We start from the raw sequence: 13,435 nt of genomic DNA on the forward strand, positions 1-13,435 counted from the left end.
AACTTGAGTAGTACACTTGATCATAAGAAAGCTAAACAGATACAGAATACCCAGGTCCCAGGTGTAAACAGTTGTGACCGCTGGTCTTTTTATTGATTGTCCCAAAGGCAAACAGCAGTAATTCTTGGTACATGGCTTTAATTTCTACAATACCAAACTCAGTTAACTCTACAGAACTGAAAAATATATATTTACAATTTCCAAATACATTTGTTAATATATATATTATAGAATATATTTGATATCTCTCTCCAGTGTGAACTGCTCTTCTAGAGGATTGGAGTTTGGTTCCTAACAAGGTCAGGTGGGCGACAACCACCTTTTAGCTCTAGCCCCAGTCATCTGTATGTGTGGCACATACACAGACACAGCAAAAATAAAATCTTAAAAAGTGCTAAGATTTTAGACTTCAAGTGTCCATGGGATTTTACTTACAATTACCGAACTAAAACATTCTCCGAATTTTAAGTGCAGGTTAGGGATGTGGCCCAGTGGTTAAGCATTCGGCTTGTGTGAGATCTGGGTTTGATTTCCACCACCACAAAAAAGGTGCAGATACAAAGTAAAAATCGGAAACCGGGGTTGTCTACACAGGTGTAACATGTACCGTATACTCAGTTTACAAAATGAGGCTCTCAGCCATCCTTCTAATTTATTTCATGGTGCTCACATGATGCCCGGGGACAGAGCAGACGGGGAGGCCTCCACACACGCCTGTGTGTCTGCAGAGGTTGCAGTGCGGGCCTGGGGCACAACAGTTCTGTGCAGCTGTGGTCTGGAGGCCGGGAGTCACAGGTCCCGGTGCCCTGTTTCGAGCAGCATGCTCTCCAGCTGCAGCTTGCTGTCACTGTCTAGGTAAGGCTGGTGCAGCCATATGGACAGGTAGGTGAGGCTGAGGTTGCGGTCGGCTGTATGGGCCAGCTCTGTGCCAATGGTGCGCTTCAGGAGGAGCTCCTTCTTGTATGCCTCAGAGAGCCGGTGGGAGACCTCATCTGCAACAGACCACACACCTGGCCGCATGAGAATGCCTCTCCTAGACTCAAGCCGTGACTTCACAGACTCTCGGTTAAACACCAGAGTCACCTGGCAAAGTGGCTCATCTGGCAGAGTACCAGCGTGCATGACGCCCCAGGTTCAGTCCCCGCTACCCATAAACTGAGTGTGGTGGTGAATGACTGTAGTCCCAGCACGTGGAAGTTGAAGGTCAGACTGGAGGCACAGGATGTAAAGTGCAAGAGCATCCTCAGCCAACACATAAAACTCTCCTCAGGACAAATCAGAGCAGCACTGGGTTAGGGAGATGAAGCCAGTCCAGCCAGGGTAGCTGACTGGTAGGAAGCACAGGCCACCCTTGAGTATTAACTGGGTTTCCTCTGGGTCGCCATCCAACTCCCAAAGTCCCGGAGACTGTTTCCTGCTTCCTCCAAGTTCGGGTGGCCCCAGCGTCTCCTTTCCTTTCTTCCTCAAGCCTAATTCCTCCTCCTACTTACTCTCCTTGCCCAGAAATTCTGCCTACACCTCCTCCCTTGCTATTGGCTGTTCAGTCTTAGGCAGGCAAGGCAAAACAGCAACACATCTATCCCATAATTAAACAAGACAAATGCAACACATCTTTACATGGTTAATCAAATATCCCATAACCCTTGAGTAAGTTGTAATGGCTGTAAAGAGTCACCTCCTCAAGACTCATGTAAGCTCTTGGGGGACTGAAGCAGGGGAATACTACAAGTTTGAGGTCTGCTTGGGCTACATAGTAACAGTAGAGCCTAGGATATATATTAAGTCTAAAAAAGTAAACAAGGGGCTGGAGAAACAGCCGAGCAGTTAAGAGCACTAGATGCTCTTCCAGAAGAGCTGGGTTCAAGTCCAAGCATCTGGCAGCCTCATGAATACATGTAATTCCAGCTGCAGGGGGACCCAAGGTCTCTGGACTCCATGCATGTGTCTATACCTACACACAGATACAAGTGATTACAAATAAATCTTTAAAAGTAAGCCAACATCAACTAGCTTAACTTTAAAAACCATTGCATTTGTTTTGTGTGTATGTATACATGCCATGGTGTGTGTATAGGTCAGAGCAACTTTCAGGCATTTGTTTGTCCTAAGGGACACAGTCAGGTCAGACTGGGAGCCACGTTACCTGCTCCATTAGCCCTGCATTTGAGCCCAGGCTGCCCTTAACCTTGCTGTGATCCTCCTGCCTCAGCCTCCCCAGTACTGGGATTACCAGTTTGCACCATGTGCCGGTCAGTTTTATGTCAACTTGACACAAGCTGCAGTCTCGGGAGCCTTGGCTGAGAAATGCTTCCATGAGGTTGGGCTGTGGGGCATTTTCTTTGTGATTGAGGGGGAGAGCCTGGCCATTGTGGGTGGGGCCACCCCTGGGCGGGTGGTCCTGGGTTCTATGCCACCCCTGGGCGGGTGGTCCTGGGGTCTATAAGATGGCAGGCTGAGCAAGCCATGGAGAGGAAGCCAGTGAGCAGCACCCTGCCCTGGTCGAGTCCTGCCCCGATTTCCTTCCCTCTGATGATGAACAGTGATGTGGAAGCGTGAGTCACATAAACCCTTTCCTCCCAAGTCACTTTTGGTCATGTTTCATCACAGCAATAGACACCCTAACTAGGACAGCCCATCCATCACGCTAAAGTTTTTCAATGGTCTCCTCTGAGGTTGGCCAAAGCCCCCAACCTCAAGGCTGGGTTATTGTTGTCACTTTAAAGAGAGGCTCTCAGTTTACAGTCCAAGTTAGCCTTGAACTGACAATTCCTGCTTTTACTTCTCCATTACTGGCATTATAGGAATGTGCACTATTTATCTGGCTTCATATTACTTTTACATTTATTATATATTTTTATACGTTTATTGTATATTTTTTGTTGTTTTGGCTTTTTCGAGATAGGGTTTCTCTATGTAACAGCTCTAGCTGTTCTGGAACTCACTCTATAGACCAGGCTGGCCTCAGACTCATTGACCTCTGCTTGCTTCTGCCTCCCGAGTGCTGGGACTAAGGGCGTGCACCACCACTGCCTGGCTCATTGATGCCCCAAGTCCTTTCCTAAGTTCTAGATCTAACCAATGCTGACTGACGCCCCTCTTAAAACCACCTCCAGAAGAGCTACTTACAAAAGAAGGCCGTGGGCCATGTGTGAAACAGCAGAGGCCGGTTACATTCTCCCCTGTAATGATAACTTTCTAGTTCACAAACACCCTTGGTGGTTGAAGACAGCTTTTCCATTTTCATTTGAATTTTAGTCTGAAAGAGATAGTAATTTGGAGTATGAGAATACTGCTTAGAATGTGTACACTCAGATTTAGTAACTATGGAAGACTTGAAGACGACGCTGTAGATCTGTAGTCCTGGTGGGGTTAAAACCCCAGTCACTCACTCACCCACTCCAAGGACAGCAGATTTCCAGGGTGGGGCGTGGCCAGGTGGTTGCTGTGCTTTTATTACTTTGGATTACTTTGGCACCAAGCCCTGCATTTTCACAGCCTCAGAGAGAAGAAAGCTTCTGCGTCCCGCCTCAGTTAGATCTCTAAGCAGCACTAGTGTGTCGGCTTCAGAGACCAGGAGTCCCAGAGAGACAGGCAGAAGGGCACTGCCCCAGCTCACTGCCGCCTCTGTGAGCCTCCATCCCCGGAAGAACACAATGAGAACGTGAAGCCCACAGATCTCCCTCCCTCTGCAACGGTGTCCTCTGTCAATGGTGTTGCTTCCAGCAGCACACCCCAGGACTGTCTCCACGGTGACAGAAAGGACGGCACAGATGAGGCATCGAAGCACCTGGTTAGTTAGGACTGACCACTAAGACAAACAGAATTAGCAAAGGTCTATTACAGCCAAATGTCTGAGTACAGTTAACTGTGTGTGTCTGGGAGGAGAAAAGAAATATACAGCATCAAATCATAACCCTTGTATTTGGCCCTCCCAACCACCAGCCCGTGGCTTTACCATGTGGCACACACTAAATTTAGCAAATGTTAATCTTTAAAAGGTCTCTGCTTCCTTCTCAAATAATTTTAGGTTCAATATCTCATTTGGCTTAACCTCCATCATTTCCAGTCGCAGATCGGAAGGTGGGAAGGCAGAGCCAGGATGGGACCTGTGCTTTCTGTACCCATGGCTGTGAAGGAAAGTCTGCACCCACAGCACCTTCCCCACCCCTCAGGGAAATCTGGAGGGAGGCTCTGGCCTGTCATACCTGTAGTCGGCCACCAACAGGGGCAAAGGCACATCTGTCTGTGCTTTGTTGAGCTAACAGTGTAACAGCCCACACTCACATACCAGCATCTGTGGTGTCTCCCACAGCAACTCAGACCACACATAAGTGGGGTACAGCTTTGAGGAAAGGCTGCACCTATCCCCCAAGAAAAGGCACGTAATGGCTGGGAATCATGAGAGGCAGCACTCAGCCTCCAAGCCGACTTTTGGGTTTGAACCCTGAATGAGAATACATTTCAAAGATAGGCTGAAACAGATTCAAGTCAGCCCGTGGTGGTGTACGCCTTTAATCCCAGCACTCGGGAGGCAGAGGCAGGTGGATCTCTGAGTTCGAGGCCAGCCTGGTCTACAGAGCAAATTCCAGGAGAGCTAGGACTACACAGAGAAAACCCTGTCTCAAAAAAAAAAAAAAAAAACAAAACAAAACAAAAAAAAAAAACAAACAAACAAATCAAAAACAGATTCAGGATCACCACAGCAGAGAGCTTCTAACCTGATGGTTAGCATTCACACCTTGCTTTTTCTAATAAGGTTTATTTTATCACTTGTGTATGTTGGTGCCTATGGAGGCCAGAACTGGGTACTGGATTCACCAGAGCTGGAGTTAGAGACGTTTGCAAGCTGCCTGATACGGATGCTGGGAATTGCACTGCAGTCTTTAGAAGGAGCAGCAAGCACTCTTAACACTCTCCAGCCCCAGAGCTAACAGGTTCCTAACGGGACTCTTATACAAAGGGCCTGGGCTCCATGGGGGAAAAGGCTCACTCTGGGATGGAGGCAAAGTAAGCCTGGAACAGCTTCAATGCTAATCAGTAAAGAAATGTCAAAACCATACCCAAACCACAACATGGCTAAGAAGACAGTATTTCAGGCAGAGCTCCCACGCCAAAGTGCAAACAACCTGAACAAGAAACACAACTAATAACTAACGACTGTGGCTCTTTCAGTGTTGTGTGGCAGTACGGGAAAGTCACCATGACACAGATGGTCTGGGCTGGCCCACAAAGCCTAAATATTTGATAGTCCAGTCCCTTGAAGTGGCTGAAACTGCCCAGCAGTGCACCGGACATCATCGTAGGAGCACCAGGATTTGTTAGGTAGGTGGAAGAGGCTGAGGAGGAGACAGGGCCTTTGACAGTTTTGAATGCCCGCACTGGTGAGCAAACCCCAAGCTGTTCCACTGGACCCAAGTGACAGTGACGTAGGTGACCAGCACTGTGAGTTGGATCTTACCAAGCCATCCAAGGTGGCCTGCAGCTCCTCACACAGTGCTTCAAGTTCCTTGCTGTAGTCCAGATTCTTTTCTTCCTTCTCACTGGAAGCTGGGCTGCTGCTTTCTAACTCAACCTTCTCTTTACTCCTGGACAAAGCAGAAAATAAAGGGTGCAAATTACACGCTTTAAACTCAGCTCATGCTTGGAGACCAAATGCCTCTGATCCCTGAGCTTGAGGAGGAGTTCAGAGTCAGCCTGACTACACTGAGACCCTGCCTCAAAAAAGCAAAACAGAAGGGGGAAAAAAAACAAAACAAAACAAAACCCTTCACCTCATTCTGTGATAATGAATTCTGTAACAGTCATCACCCACATAATCATGTTAATGTTGCAATTGTCATTATAGTAGAAGTTTGTTTACACAGTGAGCACACCCATTGGTCAGGAATGAACTGAGGGCCCCCGGGTGTCCTGCAAATGCTCTACTGCTAAGCTATACTCCCAGCCCTGGCCACTCAGCTTTGCACTAGGGGAAGTTGGGTCCAGCCATGAGGCATCCTTGGTGCAGAGCTTAGTTGTACAAAGATGCCTAAGACACGGGTCATTTCCTAAAGGAGTCAAGAGCTGGTGAATGGTTTGTAAGCTGAAGTCTGTGCTCCATACAGTGTGGACGTCAAAGGCTTGGTTTTCCGCCGCCAGTGCGGTGATTAAGGCTAGGGTCTACTGGGAGGCATCTGTTTGTGCCAGGGCATGTCCTTCATAGGATTTCAGGATCCCAGCATCTTTCTGGTCCTGGCTATGAGGCAAACAGAATCCTTGGCCATGAGCATCCACTATGATGCATGCCACATTGCTGAGTGCATACAAAATCAGGGGTCAACCTCTGGTGCTCCTCAGGAGCTATCTGCTTTGTTTTTATCTTTTGTTGTTGCTTTGTTTTTTTGAGACAAGGTTTCTCTGTGTAACAACTCTAGCTGTCCTGGAACTTGCTCTGTAGACCAGGCTGGCCTCAAACTCATAGAGGTCTGTCTTCCTCTGCCTGCCGAGTGCTAGGATTAAAGGCATATGCCACCATGCCCAGCCACCATCCACCTTTTTGAAGAAATGGTTTCTCATCACTGGGACCAGGGGCTCACAGACTAGGCCTGTGTCTTCTGCCTCAATGCAGGGATTACAAGCACACGTTGGGTGCAGAAGTTTGAACTCAGGTTTTCATGTGTGCATAGTGAGTTTCAACTCCTCCTTTGTCTTTTTTTTTTTTTAAGGTAAGACCTCACTATGGCTTATAACTTGATTTGCAGTCCAGGCTAGTCTCAAACTCACAAGATCCAATTGCCTCTAACTCTCAAGTGCTTGAACTGAGTGCATAAGCCATCATACTTGCTTCCTTTCCTTTCCTTTTTTTTCTTTTTCTTTTCTTTTCTTTTTTTTTTTTTTTTTTTTTTTCTTTTTTGGAAACAGGGTTTCTCTGTGTAGCCCTGGCTGTCCTGGAACTTTCTCTATAGACCAGACTCCAGACTCAACCTCTCAGAGATCTGCCTGCCTCTGACTCCTGAGTGCTGGATTAAAGGTATGCACTACCATTTGTTTCCTTTGGCTTTTTATCCATTTATTCAATTTTTTAAATTAATATGTATGAGTATGTCTATCTGACTGTATATGTGTATGTGTACTATGTGTATGCAGTGCCCATAGAGACCAGAAGAGGGCGTCAGGTCATCTGGAGTTACAGACAGCTGTGAACTGCCCTGTGGGTGCTGGGAACTGAACCCAGTTCCTCTGTAGTCTAGTCTCCCCACTCCTACTTTGTCTTTTTTAGAAAAAAAAAAAAAAAAGAGGCTGGAAGTGGTGGCACACACCTATCCCAGTTCTTGGAAGATGAAGGCAGAATGGTAAGAAGTTGAAGGTCATTTCAACCACATAGTGAGTCTGAGGTCTGCCTGGACCTACATAAGGATGGAGGCTGGAGGGATGGCTCAGTGATTAAGAGCACCCCAGTTTCATCCTCAGCATCCACATGGAGGCTCACGACTATCTGTAACTTCAGTTTCAGGGTGTCCAACGCACCCTTTGGGCCTGGATTGGCACTGCACCTATGTGATGCACATACATACATGCAGGTAAAACACTCACCTATGTGATGCATATACATACATGCATACATGCAGATAAAACACTCACCTATGTGATGCACATACATACATACATGCATGCAGGTAAAACACTCACCTATGTGATGCACATACATACATACATACATACATACATGCAGATAAAACACTCACCTATGTGATGCACATACATGCATACATGCAGGTGAAACACTCACACACATAAAATAAAGTCAATAAGTCTAAAAGACAATTCTAGCAGCCAGGTGGTGGTGGCGCATGCCTTTAATACCAGCACTCAGGAGGCAGAGGCAGGTGGATCTCTCTGAGTTTGAGACCAGCTTGGTCTACAAAAGCTAGTTCCAGGACAGCCTTCAAAGCTACAGAGAAAGCCTGTCTTGAACCCCCCCCAAAAAAACCTCAAAACCAAAAGAACCCCCCCACAAAAACCAACCAAACAAACAAAAAAGCCCAAAACCCCAAAAAACCCCAATTATAGCAATAAGGTCCGGAGAAGTCAGGCTTAACTACTAAGAGCACTGGCTGCTCTTCCAGAAGACCCGGGTGTGTTCCCAGCAACTCCCATTCACCTATAATTTTAGTTCCAGGGTAATGCCCTATTCTGGCCTCTGTGGCACACAGATTACACACAGGCAAAATAGCCATGTGTACAAACAAAGAGGGACATTAAATTAACTGGGTGCAATAGTGCACATGTGTGGCTCCAACCACCGAGGGAGGCTGAGGCAGAAAGTCAGCCCAGTAGTGTGAGATTAACCTGGGCCAACACTGAGGTCCTACCAAATGTAACCCAGCACTTAGGAGATCGCGGCAGGAAGACCACTGGGGTTCAGGGCCAGCCTGGGTGAGGCAAACTATTTAAGACAGAACCAAAGAGCAACCAAACAAAATCAATGCATGCAAGGAAGGCAGGAAAAGATAAATGGCAGCCAGCAGTATACGCATGAAACCCATTTATCTGCCACCCCACATTCCTGGAAGACAGTATGACGCGTCTGAGCCTTTTCTCTTCCCAATCTTTTTATAAGATTACAACAGATATAAGCAATATGTAGCAAAATTTTATACTTATTTTACATTTATTTGTGTGCATATAAGAATGGGTACAGTTATTCCACGGTGTGACGGGGAAGGACAACTTGCGGGAGTTTGGTTCTCTCCTACCATGTGGGTTTCGGGGACTGAACTCATCAGGCTTGTTGGCACTGAGCCCATGGCTCTAGCCCACGGTGTCAGATTTATAATCCTCGTCCCTATCTTTTCAGCATACCCTACCCGTGTGTACTACAGCACCTAGTATACACTTGCATTTAAATACACATGTATGGCTCATTTTGACATTCTTTTGTCCAATATTTTGTTTTACTTATTTACACCAATAAATTCTCACTGTATTGACTCCCCCACCCAATGGTTAAAGGTGATAATACAGAGTGTGGGAACTCGGCATATACTTACAACAAGCTGACTTTTAGGTTGGCAATATTGCTCGCGGTGGTAAAACCAGCATCACTGAGGGTCTCCCATTTCAGGATTAAGTTATGCCAATCAGCTGCATTGTCCTTAATTTTTCTTGCACTGACAGATAAGACAGGTTTTCTGGGTGTTGCAATTCCAAGAGTCTTTGCTGATAGGGATCAAGAGGAGCATGGCTGTTAGGGACACGTGACCACAGCCCTCCATAGTACAATGGCCTGGAATGCCACACCAACTGCATGAACCAATGTCCCAGAAACTAAGAGGATGTCCTCAGCTCACAGCTCCATGAACACTTGTCCACACTTCTTTCTGAAGACAGTGTCTCAAATGTAGCTCCAGCTGGCTTTGAACTCACACAGATCCTCCCGCCCCTGCCTCTCCAGTGCTGGGATTAAAGGTGTGCGCCACAGCACCTTGCCTACCTTGACACTCACGAACCAGTAAAGCTGTGACTTTTTGCTAATACAGCTTGGTTCCCATTCTCCCTCCTACGAGATAATCTAGTCTTGACTAACTCCAGCTCTCTCCTTCCAGGCTTCTGACTCTTGAAAGCTCTTCACACAACATAACTGAGCAAGTGGGCACTGGACTGCAGAGGTGACCCTGCCAGGCTGCTGTTGCTCGCCTAGGGGTGGGAAGAGAACCACACATGTGCCTGTATCGCCGCTTCCAACACTCATCTCCCTCCCCACCTCCAGCCCCCATCGCTGCTAGAAGCCCCTGGAGAGGTCTTCGCGTGTTCATCTCCCTCCTGGGAGGCTCCTTCCATAAGCTAGTGCTGATGCCCATCTAAGACTCACCTGATCCCACTGTTCAAGGAAAGCAAGACCAAGAGCAGAGAGTTTGTGCTGCCTTCTCAACTTAGAACCCTGCATGGCCTTCTCACAGCTGGGAGGAATCCAGGGCACACCACAGCTGCATGCCCTGGAGGCTACACTTCCAAGACCATGCTTCCTAGGCATGGAGACAGCTCGTCAGCTCTGAATGCAGATGCCTTTGTCAGGCTCTTGGACCTTCGGTGCTCTCATCTGCTCCACAGGGCTCTTAAAAGTGGGGACACACGAGTGTGAGGCAGCCTGGTCTACACAGTGAGTGTCGGGCTGGTCAGGACCACATAGGGAGACCCCGCCTCAAAAACCAAAGCAAAGTATATAAATAGTATTTGAGGCTGTAAGGCCCTGACACATAACAACCTGTATCACAAGGTCTACTACTAGTACCCAGGTCTGCCCATTCCTTCCCCAACAAGGTCTTTTATTTACTCTGTGCCCTAGTGCCGGCTCTGTCCCATTCCAAGCCGCATCACATTAACCATTCATGTGTGTCTCTAGGGCTGTTCTTTTTTGTTTTAATGGTATTGGAGACTAAACTAAGCTCCTGTGCATGCCCTTCTGGGCTATAGCCCCAGCCCATTTTACTGAATGAGACAGTATCAGTACATTGCCCAGGCAGGCAGAAGCTACTTTATATACATATCTTAGACAGACTTTGATCTATCTTCCTGCCTCAGTCGTCCAAGTAGCTTGGATTGCAGCCTGTACAACCATGCCTAGCCCATACCTCTGCTTTTGAATATACTGACTTTTTTTCATTCGGTCTTTGCTTAAACAACTAACAGTGGTAGGCTACTGCGATTGAACGAGACATGGCGCGCTTACCTTCCAAAAGAGAGTCAAACAATATTCATGTCAATGGTCTTACCAGTTCACACCACAAGCATCACCAGGCTGAAATGGAGGGAAGGCGGCGAACAAGGAGGGGCTCACACAACTGGAGCCACACAGGCTGAGCCAAGCAAAGAGTAGGCAATGGCAATGCAGGGGGGCAGGGGCTTGGAGCCCCTGCCCGGCGAGACGGCCTCCTTATCTCCTATTCCACCCTCACTACCACAGGACGTAAAGACTTGGTGAAAAGTACTCCCACATGAGGTATGGAGGTGGAAGGGGGTATTGGGGTCAGAGGGTACTGTAGGTAGAAGTTTAGTATGAAAATGCCATAAAGAATCCTGCTACTCTGTAAGTTAAGTAAATAAAAACTTAAACATTACTATGACTTCCTACTATATAAAGGGCCAGGGGGTGATGAGGACAGAACAAACTGTTTAAAGATTGACCGGGAGAATAACAGAATTCTCGTCATTTTCATTTCAATCTTAAATGCTAAAGCCCACTGCCGCGAAAGAGAATGTCTAAGGGAAGAAAACCCTTGGGGTTTGTAGTGGGATATTCCCTATGTTAAAGTCTTATGATGGTACTGTAAGTGTCACTACTTATTTGTATCCTGACACCTAAATGATCAGACTTTAGAGGTGTAGGTGCACTCTGTGGGAGTGCCTGCCAAGGCCAGAGGGTGACTTATCTCCTGGAGCTAGAGTTACAGGTGTTTGTTAGCTGCCTAATGTGGATGCTAGGGACCAAACTCCAATGCTCTAGAAGAGCAGGAAGTGTCTTAACTGCTAAGCCATCTCACCAGCTTCATATTTTATTTTTCTGTAATTTAACCTTACCATTTGGGGACTAGAATATTTTGCGACTCATTTCTTCTGATGCAAAAATTTAAATGCAGAAAACTTATAGTCAAAATTCTATTTGTATGTCATCATTATAACTTTCCTGTAAATTGCAACAAATATATTTGCAATAGTTAAAACGCAAAAATGAAACAAAGGAAGGAAGTCATTGCCTGGGTTAGTTTTCCTGTTAACTTGACATACTTGGGGAAAGCCACAATTGAGGAACTGTCTATGAGGATATCTGTGTGATAAAAGGGCCTAGCCCACTGTGGTAGTACCACCCTTGGGCAAGTGGTCCTGGCTGTATCTGAGGGCTGGAGAGATGGCTCAGAAGTTAAGAGGACTCAGCATCCACATAGTCTCACAATAGGCTGTGATGTCCAAGTCCAGGGGATAGTCCTCTCTGGCCTCTGTAGACACTACATTCGTATGGTGCATTTACATAATGCAGGCAAGCAAACACTCATACACTAAATAAAAATAAAATCTTAGGGAAAGCAAGCTAGCTAGCAGTGCACCAGCCTGGGAGGGATCTGGAAAGCAAGCCAGTAAGCAGCTTTCCTTCATTGTTCCTGCCTCTGCTCACACTTGGGTTCCTATGGATTTCCCTCAATGACTGTGACCTGAGAGGGTAAACCAAATTAACCCTTTCCTTCCCAAGTGACCTTTTAGTCATGGTATTTTACCACAGCAACAGGAGGCAGATTTGGACAGTTCCAGCAAGAGGTCTTCCTGGATCCCCTGGCTTTGTTAGGAATCACTGACATCTTCACCCCCCAATACGTTGCCTGTCATCACATTTACCAGTCAATCTATTTGCCTGCTCAATGTCTACAATCCCCGCTGGACTGAGTTCAGCCGAAGTAGGCGTTAAGTCTCGTTCCCTCCCACATCTTGCACACATAGTATATGCCGAATCAAACACGTTTCAGGGAGGAGCTTCTCTAACTACCTGCAGTCGTCCCTCAGCGGGGTTCCCGAGAGCGAGGATCACGTCTCACTCAGCTTGCAGGCCCCACTCAGGAACCCAAAGACGGCACAGCTCCGACTTGTAGATGCTCATAGGCAAATCGGGGGATGCCATCCATCAGTGATGTGCCACCAGCCAGCGAGGGACTAAAGTTACTCCACGACACTGAGCACGGCCACAGGCAAAGCACTGGCCCACGTGACACTGGTCGGCACACAGAGACAGCCTTTATTACAGACTGCCGGTGTTCAGGCTTCCAGAGGGGCGTGCAGGCACGTCGGGCTTGGCTGCCTGAGCTGCGCGTCACGCCCGTGACAAACCCTGCACCCTCATCACCACGCTCAGACGTCACTCACAGCACGCCCAGCACGTCACACCCACCGCGGGCCCCCGGCTCCCCCCGCCCCGCCCCCGACCCGCGGCCTCTCGGTCCCCTCGCTCGCACGCACCTTCCATGCGGCCCGCGGCGGATCTCAGCACGCAGCCCCGGAGCCCCGCCCGCGGGCTGGGGAAGTGGCGTCACTTCCGCCCGCACGGTCCGCCGACGCTTGTGGCTCCGCCGCTCCGGCCGTGGGCGGAGTCGCCGCGGCTCTCCGAGGCCCAACCCGTTGCCCGGGCAACAGGCTCCCGGCAGCCCCCGCGGCCCCGAGTCCGCCCCGCCTCCCCGGGCTGGCGGGGTTGCCGCGTCCCCAGCGGCTGCCGCGGGAGGTGAGTCCCGAGCGCTGGCGGTCCCTGCTGCCGACGCCGGCCGCGCGCCTCGCCCGTCCTCCTCCCGGCGGAGCCGCCTGCCCTGCCGGGGTCTGCGCGCCCGCGTCCCCCTGGCCGCCACAGCCCGCGGCCGCGTCCGTGCGTTCGCGTTCCGCCCGCGCCGCCCCGGCTCCCCTCGCCCCGCCCCGCCTGCCC

The 13,435-nt window shown here is 48.7% G+C and overlaps 1 protein-coding gene across 1 annotated transcript; it reads right to left on the minus strand.

Annotated features, from left to right (window-relative positions):
* Nucleotides 1-395: 395 nt before the first annotated feature.
* On the minus strand, nt 396-13,030 carry Cinp (cyclin dependent kinase 2 interacting protein). The gene is made up of 5 exons (XM_051196630.1): nt 12,982-13,030; nt 9,030-9,198; nt 5,459-5,585; nt 3,127-3,256; nt 396-992 (listed from the first exon to the last, which is right to left on the minus strand). Exons 1-5 carry the CDS (start codon nt 12,986-12,988, stop codon nt 790-792), a joined length of 636 nt encoding a protein of 211 aa, XP_051052587.1. The 5' UTR covers nt 12,989-13,030; the 3' UTR covers nt 396-789.
* Nucleotides 13,031-13,435: the final 405 nt, after the last annotated feature.

The sequence above is a fragment of the Phodopus roborovskii genome, unplaced genomic scaffold, assembly GCF_943737965.1.
Source record: "Phodopus roborovskii unplaced genomic scaffold, PHOROB, whole genome shotgun sequence".
NCBI classification, from domain to species: Eukaryota; Metazoa; Chordata; class Mammalia; order Rodentia; family Cricetidae; genus Phodopus; species Phodopus roborovskii.

Bases quoted from the DNA above. Each gene is read 5' to 3' on its own strand.
- Cinp (XM_051196630.1), bottom strand. The intron at 5,586-9,029 runs GTAAGTATATGC...TGCTTTGTCCAG, and splicing joins AACCTAAAAGTCAGCTTGTT to GAGTAAAGAGAAGGTTGAGT. The intron at 993-3,126 runs GTAAGTAGCTCT...GGTCTGTTGCAG, and splicing joins ATGGCCCACGGCCTTCTTTT to ATGAGGTCTCCCACCGGCTC.